This window comes from Microcebus murinus, chromosome 17 (genome assembly GCF_040939455.1).
Source record: "Microcebus murinus isolate Inina chromosome 17, M.murinus_Inina_mat1.0, whole genome shotgun sequence".
Lineage (NCBI taxonomy): Eukaryota > Metazoa > Chordata > Mammalia > Primates > Cheirogaleidae > Microcebus > Microcebus murinus.
The window spans coordinates 34,559,578-34,570,496 of NC_134120.1; the positions used below are offsets into that span (position 1 = coordinate 34,559,578).

General features: G+C 42.4%; 1 protein-coding gene across 2 annotated transcripts in view; it reads left to right on the forward strand.

Annotated features, from left to right (window-relative positions):
* The window catches only part of INO80C (INO80 complex subunit C), a 32,557-nt gene extending 22,016 nt beyond the window's left edge, over positions 1-10,541 (forward strand). For both annotated transcript variants that reach the window (XM_012742143.3, XM_012742142.3), the window contains exons 2-5: positions 220-330; positions 1,385-1,496; positions 2,478-2,545; positions 10,163-10,541. In XM_012742143.3, the coding sequence (XP_012597597.3) occupies positions 220-330; positions 1,385-1,496; positions 2,478-2,545; positions 10,163-10,294 (423 nt within the window). In that variant the 3' untranslated portion in view covers positions 10,295-10,541. The remainder of the gene's footprint in view (positions 1-219; positions 331-1,384; positions 1,497-2,477; positions 2,546-10,162) is intronic.
* The last annotated feature ends 378 nt before the right edge of the window (positions 10,542-10,919 follow it).

The following is a 10,919-nucleotide window of genomic DNA, read 5'->3' on the forward strand; positions in this document are numbered from 1 at the left end:
TGGGACTATAGGACATTTATTCATTTTTAAAAATCAGTATTCCTATCATGGGTTCTTATTTTATTCTATGGGTTATAATCTATTACTAGCTGTATTCATTCATTCTTTAGTAAATGTATTTATTTGCAATAGCAAATAGCATCTTATGTCTGTGGAGAGCAGAGGAGAGGAACTCAGCTAGAAGGAACTAACTTCACACTGTTCTTTTTACGTTTTAAGGGTATCGGCATAGATGCCATGAGTGAGAATAAAATGGTAGCCTCTGACTTTAGCACCGGACCTGTGGAAAAAGCTGCCAAACCTTTGCCATTTAAGGATCCCAACTTTGTGGTAAGCATCTAAGATATTAGATAAATAAAAAGCCACACAGCCACACCTTGCACTCTGATCTTGCTGGGCCTGTGGCCAAAGTGGCACTGGCGTGTTCCCCCTTGGTCCAAGTTGCCACCTTGTTCCCGTGGGCTGTCGTGGGAGGGATGGGGCTGGAGAAGGGTCTTTTCTGCTGATCTCACCATGTGCCAGCCCTCAAGGATTTGGTGCCCTTTGTGGGCTTCACTAAAGGGTACTCTCTTGAGGGTGGGGTCATTTCCATGATGATTGTTCCCTTTGCCTTTTCTCTGGTCTTGCATAAGTTTCATGTGAAGCTTGCCATGTTTAACTAAAAGAAGAATGCTTCCTCATTAGTTTAAGTAAACTTAAGTTGCTGTGCTTAGATCCAGCACATGGAAATGGGATATTCTTCCTTTCATTCTTGAGGGATATAGCAAATTATAGCAATTCAGATTATAGCATTAAAAGTATATTTTTAATGAATCAGTTTTGGGAATACAGCATTACAGTGTCTGTGACAGATTTTGGTATTCTTTCCCCTTTTCTTTTGTCATCTTCATGGGGGAAAAAAGAGAAAAACCAAAATTTCCAGAAGGCTTGCCATGCCATGTCTGGGGCTTACTCGACTTTCCCTAGATCATCAGTAATTTGCAAGGCAGAAACTTACCCTCAGAAGGGGGTTTAGGGATGCAGTCATGAGTTTAAATCTGACTGGGTAGTAAATTTGCTTATTTCAAAGTGATGAGAAATTCGTGAGTGAATTCTACAAAGTTAGACACAATAAAGGATTTGGTTTTTATGTGTGTGTAAAAAAGTAGCTTTTTATTTCTACTCCAACACTAACTCACTCCAGGGTTTTGACAGTCCAAAATCTTTGTTTTGTTTTAACTAGGATTAACATGTACAGTGAAATACTTTTTAAAAATGTCTCAAGGGTACAAATGATTGCTGACAGAATGAGGTACATTACACTTGTGATTAAGCATAAATGTCAGATTCTGAAATGGCAGTCTCCATTGATTTTTGTTTCTTCTAATCCATGTTTTAATTCAAGCACTCTGGCCATGGTGGTGCGGTAGCTGGCAAGAAGAACAGAACCTGGAAGAACCTGAAACAAATTCTCGCTTCCGAAAGGGCATTGCCTTGGCAACTGAACGATCCTAACTGTGAGCTGTCTAGAGCCTTCCATGTGTTTATAGTGCTCAGAGTAGGAACTTTCTTACAACAAACCTACATTATTTTATTGTGTTTGCATTCTTATAGGAAACAATGTTTAGCTTGAGAATTTTATAGTGGCAACAATCTGGGGATATTATGTGTCTGTTTTCTCATAACTGTATGTGTATTGAACCTTTTTGTTTCTGTTATCTTGGATGTGTGGTTTTAAGTGTCATTGTTAACTTTCAGACTGGGGAAATAGCTCCTGATAGGATAATATTGGTGTTTTTATTAGACAAACATCTTATTTGAAAATCTACTTTTAAAATTTGTTTCCAAGAACAAGGTAGCCCAAGTATAATGCCAGATTTAGGAAGGTTCCTAAGAGCAAGCTTAAAAGCCAACTCTTTTATTTTCTGAGCCAGTGTTTTGCAGAGTAAATACTTTATGCTGTGCTCTGTTCAAATTTACAGAAAACACTGTTGTATGTTCTGTTCAACTTCGCTGGAAAGTACAGGTTGAAAGCTCCCTCAGTCCCTTGTCCCACTGTACTTTCATGGGGGTGACTCAGATGGGGGTGACTCAGCTGGGTGACAAGTGAGCTAGTCAGTCGTCTGGGTGTGGACATGGCAGTGTCTGGATACGCAGATCTAATGGGTTTCATCACCATCAGCCCATGTAGCATGAGACTGTGAAAATAGCTTGTGGGCAGATGATCTTTCCGGTGGCTGTGTAAGAATATGGGGTCCCTGGTGACAGGGCAGGGCTAGATCTGGAGCCTGCACTTGGTCTATGCAATATTACTGCATTATTTCTAAGACTCCTCCCCTGTGTCTCTGGTTAATCCCCAGAGAAGTCTGTGAGTACTTTAATCTCAAAGGAAAATTTCATGAATATTATCAAGCATGATTTTAGGGAAAAAGAAAAAGGACTTGAATGTTTTAAGGCCAGTTTAGTTATATTTTTGTTTTTCTCTTTTTGCTCCCCAGACTTTAGTATTGATGCTCCTCCATCTTTTAAACCAGCCAAGAAGTATTCTGATGTTTCAGGTCTTCTTGTGAGTATGATTATATCTCTGTATCTTGCAACATTCAATTGAAAAGAAGATTTCTAATTAGACAGGGTTGAACGTGAGCCATGCTAGTCCCGCCTGGAGCCCGTATACAGTGAATGCGTTTATATGGCAGGTCCACGCTGCTTGTTGATGGGTCCACGTGGGCAGCCTGGATGGACGATTGCACCAGAAAGCAGGAGGCCTGAGTTTCACTTCCTTTTCCTCTGCTAGTTAACTATTAATATATGAGATAACATGAAAGAAACCAACTATGTATTTCTTTCTTTACTGCTGAAGTTTTAAAAACCTGTGTTTTAGATGATGATTGTACTTTAAAAAAAATATTTAAACTTCTCTAAATATGCATAAAGAGGCATTTTGGTCAATGCAGTGACTTATTTTTAACCATTAGTACCCCTTTCCCAAATGAAATCTTTTATAGAATCCAACACATAAAAAGCCTGGAGCCACCTGCCCACTGTGGTCCCAGGTGGATCTGGTCCTCTGTCCCCTGCCCCACTGCCCACCACCACAGTTACCCTCAAGTGCTTCTGGGGAGCACAATTTGGAAACTACTGGTGTGGCTGGACGAGTGGGAAGTAGGCAAGTTACTAAAGCTCCGGAACCTCAGAGCACCCCGTTTTCTTCTTTGCAGAATGTGGATACAGTGCAGAACCTGTAACACACTTTGAACTCACCTTCTTTTTTTTGAGACAGAGTCTTACTGTTGCCCAGGCTACAGTGCCATGGCATCAACCTAACTCACAGCAACCTCAAACTCCTGGCCTCAAGCAATCCTTCTGCCTCAACCTCCTGAGTAGCTAGGACTATAGGCATGTGCCACCATGCCCGGCTAATTTTTTCTATATATTTTTAGTTGGCCAATTAATTTCTTTCTATTTTTATTAGAGATGGGGTCTTGCTCTTGCTTAGGCTGGTTTTGAACTCCTGACCTTGAGCAATCCACCCGCTTCGGCCTCTCAGAGTTAGGATTACAGGTGTGAGCCACTGCACCGGGCCTGAACTCACCTTCTTAATCCTTTTTTCATCTCTAGTAAATTTGGAAGATGGGCTTTTCCTCATAACTATAGACTAATGAAGCATACCACTTTTAAAACTCATATATACATCATTTAGCTACTTTATGTTTTAATGAAAAGGTATGACTCTAACTTCTGTAATGAACTGACCAAATTATTTAACTATATGCAATGCATTGAACAAAGGAGATTTGCCTCCTTTGTCATCATGTAATATCTGTCTTTACCGCTGAGAACGTTCATTGTTCTCAGTCTGTTGTGTCTGAAGTTAATACAACTACCCCAGCTTCCTTTTTGTTCATGTGGGTATGGTATATCTTTCTTGACCTTTTTACTTTTACATTACCTATATCTTTATATTTAAAGTGACTTTGTGGTTGAAAGCATATTGTTGGGTCATGCTCTGACTTTCAACTATTGTCCTTTGGTTATTCACATTTAAAGTGATCATTGATATGATTGGACTTAAATCTACCATCTTGCTAATTGTTTTCATTTCTTCCATGTGTGCTTGTTTATTCCTCTTTTTCTGCCCTCAGATTTTATTGAGCATTTTCAAGTAGACTATTTTTTAGAACAGTTTTAGATTTAGGGAAAAATTGAGAAGATACTACAGAGAGTTCCCATAGAGACCAAACTTAGTTTCTGCTACTATTAACATCTGTGGTATATTCGTACCATTAATGAACCAATAATGATATAGAGTATTAACTAAAGTCCATAGTTTGTTCAGATTGCCTTAGTTTTTACCTAATGTCCTCTTTTCTGTTCCACAATCTCATTCAAGATACTGTGTCACATTTAGTCATCCTGTCTCCTTAGGCTCCTCTTGGCTGTGCCAGTTTCTTCGATTGTCCTTGTTTTTGATGATCTTGACAGTTTCAAGGGGTACGGTTAGGTATTTTGTAGAATGTTCCACTATTGGAATTCATCATGTTTTTCTCATGATAAGATGAGTTAATTGAACATTTACAATAAATTGAACATTTATTTATTTTCCTATTGTTTATATCTCTTTTTAAAAATTTGAATGGTTGCCCTCATGTTTACAATGTACATTTTAAAATAATCTGAGTCTGTATTCATTTTTTTAAACTAAAAAATTTGTTTTCTTTTTTGGGGGGCACATGCAAGTTAGAAAAAAATTTTTTTTTTGAGACAGAGTGTCGCTTTGTTGCACAGACTAGAGTGAGTGCCGTGGCGTCAGCCTGGCTCACAGCAACCTCAATCTCCTGGGCTCAAGCAATCCTGCTGCCTCGGCTTCCTGAGTAGCTGGGACTACAGGCATGCACCACCATGCCTGGCTAATTTTTTTCTATATATTTTTAGTTGGTCAATTAATTTCTATTTATAGTAGAGACGGGGTCTCTCTCTTGCTCAGGCTGGTTTTGAACTCCTGACCTCCAGCCTCGCCCGCATCGGCCTCCCGGAGTGCTAGGATTACAGGCATGAGCCACGGTGCCCAGCCGCTTCCATGGTTTCTGATGAGAAGTTTAGTAATTCTTACCTTTGTTCCTCTCTACAAATGTTTCTTTTTTTTTGACTGCCTTTAAGATTGTCTCTTTGTCTTTTGTTTTCAGCAGTTTGAATAGGACTGTAAGTATTTTTCTGGTATTTATCCACTTGATGTTCCCTGAGTTTCTTTGGATTTGGATTGGGTTTGGTGTCTGTCAAGAATTTTGAAAAATTCTTGGCCATGATTTCTTTGAATATTTCTTTTGCCCTGTCTCTTTTCTTCTGAGATTCTGATTATGATTGTGTTAAACCATTTAATAGTATCCCATAACTCTTGGATGCTCTATTCTATTTTTGTTTTTTAACTCTTACTTCTTTTGATTCAGTATGGGTGATTTCTATTGATGTGTCTTCGAGTTCTTTCCTTATTGTAATGAGTATACCAATGAGCCCACTGGACGCATTCTGCATCTCTCTTACTGTTTTTTAATTTCTAGCTTTTCCATTTGATTATTATAGTTTCCATGTCTCTAGTGTAATAACTTTCTAGTTTTGCATGTTGTCTCGCCTTTAACTCTTTAACATATTAATTGTAGTTATTTTAAATTTCTTGTCTGATAATTTCCACTGTCATATTCTGGTCTGGTTCTGGTCATTTGCTTGTCTTTTAAGACTATTTAGTCATTTATATACATATACATACACACACACATATGTATATGCATATTTTTTTTAAGTCTTTGAACATATTTATTTATAATAGCTACTCTAAAGTGGTTATCTGCTATTTCCAACATTAGATTCATCTTGGCTAGTTTCTATTGCCTGCTTTTTTCTTAACTATGGATCACATTTTCCTGTTTCTTTGCACATCTACTAGTTTTTTATTGTGTACTGGACATTGTGGATGATACATGGTAACCACTCAAGATTCTGTTCTTTGTGTGAAAAGTATTGATTTTTTTTCCCTGTAGGTAGCTAAATTGCTGACTCATCACCTTGAATAGGTGTAGGCTTGGTTTTATACTTTGTTAGGACAGGTCTGTGGAAAGCCTAAGATGTTTCCCAAACTCCTTTAACTTAGTTGCACTTAACCTCTAAGCTCTTTATCCTCTGCCAATCCTATTGAAGTTTGGTGTTAGGCTTTGTTTTGGTGGGAACAGAATAGGCCTTACTCAAGGGCATGGTTTTTACTCCTAAGCTATGGCCTTTCTGGTGTCTTAGCTGGGTGCCTGGGGTGTTATAGAGATCTTTCCACCCTGGCCAGGCTGGAACTTCAGCAACTCCCAGCACTGCTCAGCAACATTTGTGTAGTCTTGCCTTGAACATACAGAGCCCAGCCCATGGTTCTGGACTCACGGGGAATCCCAAGCAAGCACTTTGCCTCACTTCCAATGCAGTGCCCTCTTCTGGTACCCAGCGGTGCCGATTCCAGCTACTTCGGTAGCCCCTGACTCTGGTCTCTGCCTCCACAACTCAGTGGGTCCACTGTGCTCTGCTCGAGCTCCAGCTCCTTGCCCCGGGGTCAGGAAATGGTCACGGGCAGAGTTGGGTGATCACCGGGCTTACCTTGTGAGCCTCTCTTTTCTCAGATATTGCAGTCTTGTGCTCCCTCTTGTCTATTGCCAGAAAATAGTTGCATCATATATTCGACCCATTTTAATAATTGTTTATGGTAAGAGAACTAGTCTGGCACCAGTTATTCTGCTTTGGCCCAAAGTGGAAATCACTTCCTGTATCATTTTGAGCTTGTGGAAACCACGGTTTATGGCCAGACTTGGAGAGTGGTTCCTTAGTGTGTCAACTTTCTCCTCACCATCGCAGGCAGTTCATCTGCTAATACAATTGTTTTCACACTTTAGGAGGCATGAGAATCATTTTGGGAAACCTTGTTCCAGGCCCCTTTGTGCCATCGCCAAAGGACTTGTCATGGCTTAAATATATGACCTGAAACCTCTTACCCACTGTATGTAAGAATTAAGAAATTATCAATGTACAAGGAACTCCACCAAAGCATTGAAGGACAATCTCATAGAAGAATCAGCATAAAGGATATGAATAGGCAATTACAAGAGAGAAAATGTAGATGACCAATAAATGAGTATTTAACCTCACTGGTAAGTAGGAAAAAGACACATCAAACAGAGAAGAAATTAAGATGTTTGATTATACATTTGGCATCAACATAGGGAAATAAATATCTTCATACATTGCTATTTTGAGGTGGGAATGTACATTGGCACAGCTTCTTTGGAAGACAATTTGGCACTATCTATTGAGACAAAAAAAGCAAAAGCCTATGGCCCAGCAATTTGCCTCGTAGGCAGCTCCCTAGAGAAATAGTATGCATGAAAAACTTCATGCAGAAATGCTTATGAGAGACTGTTGTATCAGCAAAGTGTTGGAAACAACATAAAGGTCTATTACTGGGGGTATTTTCCCACTATTCTGTGAGCTCAATGCATATACAATCACATGGATGAATTCCTAAGATATATATTTGATTGAAAGATGCAAAATAGTATAAACAGCATGGTGCCACATACATGAGAATTGATATACCCTCACACAAAAAAATTGAGTAATTTCTCTGCTGTGTTTATATCTGTGTGTAAACGTCTAGAAGGATGCCTACCTAGCAGTGGTTTCCTCCAGGGAAGGCAGAGGACTTTGGGATGGTAGAAGGGAGTAAAGGGAGATTTTAGTCTGATCTGTGATGTTTTCTTTTAGTTTTTAGTTTTTTTTTTTTTTAAGAGGAGAACATGTTCATCTGCTACCTGTATAATTTAAAGTTACATAATTAAAAAGTAAAGCCCAGCTGATGTTTACACTGACACACACCTGTTCCCAGCCAGCCACGGGACTGTGCTTGGGCTTGGCAGGAAGGCATGCAGGGTCACACCTGTGTCCAGCCCTCCTTACAAAGCCCGGGAAGTGCGGTGACTCTGGGTGAGATGGGCGAGCCGTGAATACCGCCTGCCACCCCACTGCTTGCTGACTGCCCTCTGGGAACACAGCCTTTGCTTGTTCCTTTGGGCTCGAGGGATGAATCCAGAGGAGGGTGGACTGTAGGCATGAAGTTCTTTTCAACTCTGGGGTGTCACTTGGCATCCCCCTTCTTCTGTTCAGAATACTGGATGCTAGCCCCTGGGCCAGGTCCAGTCTGTCAGAGTTTTTGTTGGTAACCTTTTTGTTGGTGCCTGGGGATCTCTGAATTCTGCCTTGTTTATCCAGCAGCCTTGGCAGTGAGATCTGAACTCGGCCGGGCTGGCTCAGCGCAATTGGGTGGTGGGAGGGAGGCGGCCACAGTAATGGAGCCAGGCTGAGGCTGGTTCCGATATGGAGGCCAGAAAATCCAAGCCAGATGCCCGCGCTCTGCTGGGAACTGCAGGGCAGCCTCCCCTGCCAGCTGGTTAATCTAACTTCCTCACGGCCAGGAGCCCTCAAAAGAGACATATCACTGTTTTTCTAATTAAGCCTTTCCTTCTATCACCGTCCTTAAAGGAAATGTGGTACAGAAAGGTAACATCTAGATCACGCCAAAGGATCAGAGTTTTATGTAGAGCTTTAATTGATCCTAGCTTTTAAGGAATAATCCCATTTTCCCAACACACAGCAGTTAAATACATTAGGGGGATCCTCGGTGGTAAAATTGAAGGCTTTTTCGAGCATGAGAAAACTATGACTAAGTTCCCTTCAGCTTGTTGCTTCTTTATTGCGACTGGCCTCTTTTATTAAACCACAGAATTACCGTGCGTCTAGCTGCACACAAAGATGATCGGCATTGCAGTAGACAGTCTGCACTTGAATAAGTGTTATCTGTCTAGACTTTAATGGCATCTTTTATAATTTTTTTAAAGGAGCTCAAAATGACTCACCCTCATGCTTTCTGTTGCAAACTCTGTAGAAGCCATGTGCTTTGAGGAATCGAGCACACGAATTCTTTTTCTCCCCTTTGCACATGGGAAAAACAGAGACCAAAAGAGAATTTTGAAGTGTCTGGGAAACAAGTTCTCTTTTCTGGGATGGTCCCAATCATCTGTTTGTTTGTTCATTCATTTATTCATTTGTCGTTCATCCTTCTTTGTACAAACCCCCAGCCAGTCTATGATGATAAGCAAACCACAGGGTTCCTGTCTCAGGGAGCCTCACAGCCTAGGGTTACGTAGATAAACAAACTGCCAAGCAACAGAGATAAGGATCCTTTTCGGAGCTCTGTGGTGCAGTGTAAGTGGAGGGGGGACCAGACCCCCGTGGGGATACAGACAGGCTTCCCTGGGGCAGTGGCTCTGGGGCTGAGTCCTGAAGAGTGAGCAGGTGATTACTGAGCAGGGTTGGGGCCCCTGCCTAGGAAAGGGCAGATGGCGCATGACAAGAGGGAGAGATTTAGAGAGCGGGGCAGCTGGAGAGTGGGGATGTGTGACCCAGGAGAGGAGGCTCAGGAGGGAGGAGGGCCCAGAGCTGAGGAGCCAGCTGAGGACTTGGGCCTTTGTCCCAAGAGCAGAGGAGCCATGTCCCGAGAGGTTTTATGCTGAGGGAGGAATGCATGGTCAGAGTCGCAAGTGCCAAGGGGGCCCTGGCTGCAGCTGCAGGATGGCAGTCCTTTCCGGTGGAAGGGTGGGGGATGGGTGGCCAGTGCTGCACTGTGGCGTGGCCCAGGGAGGCATGGAAGTGGCATGGTGTGGTTAGCAGATGAGTGGGGGAGGAGCACAGAGGAGAGGGGCGCATGCCCAGTGTGCTCGGGGTCAGTCCTGCCTGGAGGGACACAGACCTGGGGCGCTTGTTGGAAGGAGGCAGGAGTTTGAAGGCAGGAGGGATGACCATCATAAATTCAGTCTTGGGCCTGTTGCTTGCAGCCCTTGAGGTGCCAAGAAGAAGGGTCCTAGACTCTGGTGGTTAACCCGTTCCTCCCGTCCACACGCTGACGTGTTTCTCAAGTCCGAGGAGGTGAATGAGTCCATGCCACCGTGAGCAATTCAGTGTTCTTGGTGACAGAGCAAGACGTAATGAAGACATATTTCACTTTCAGTGAAGTAGAAACAAAATGTTCAGATTTGCACTTGAACTTAAACTATCGCCACCGCCACCAACTCTCTGCCCTTCCCTGTGCCTGTTTCTCACGCAGGCCAATTACACGGACCCTCAGAGCAAACTGCGGTTCAGCACCATCGAGGAGTTTTCCTACATTCGAAGGCTGCCATCTGATGTCGTCACCGGCTACCTGGCCCTGAGGAAGGCCACAAGCATCGTTCCCTGAGCCTGAGACACGGAGGTGAAGTGGAAAACCATTTCAAAGGCAGACTTTGGACTCGTGGTTTTGTTTCAGGGAAACAAACTCGTTCTGCTGTCAATCTGAAAATGCCAGTGCCGGGCCTTGGAAAGAATGCTTGGCTTTAATTTAAGGTTTTTTTTTTCCCCTATGTTTTCTCTACAAGTGTGATATTTCCTGTTGAATTAAATTATAATTCAGTTGTTGCTTCGAATAAAGTTGTTTGACAAGAAAATACGGTAAAACTGAACTTTTAATTCAACTCAAGGAAGTCCCTGAATTTTTGTTTCAAAGCTGTGAACTCTCATTTAACACATTTGATTGAAGACTCTACATTGAATCCACAGCAGGTCTGGATTATTCCCGATCCTGGTGTCTCCTTTTTCTGAGCATGTTAGTCTTTTCTCTGATCAGAATGCTGGGGATTGTCCGCAATTGGGTCCAGAGAAGAAAGAGCTGAGTCACTTGTACTGCCCCACCGGGCCAGTCCTCACCTGTGCCTCGGTGTGGTGAGGGAGTGCGTCTTTGGGAGTGTGGGTCCCCACACGGGCACTCTCTGTGCCCAAGAAAGGCTTTGTCTTGGTACAGGATGCTGCCCCTTTGGCTGCAGCCT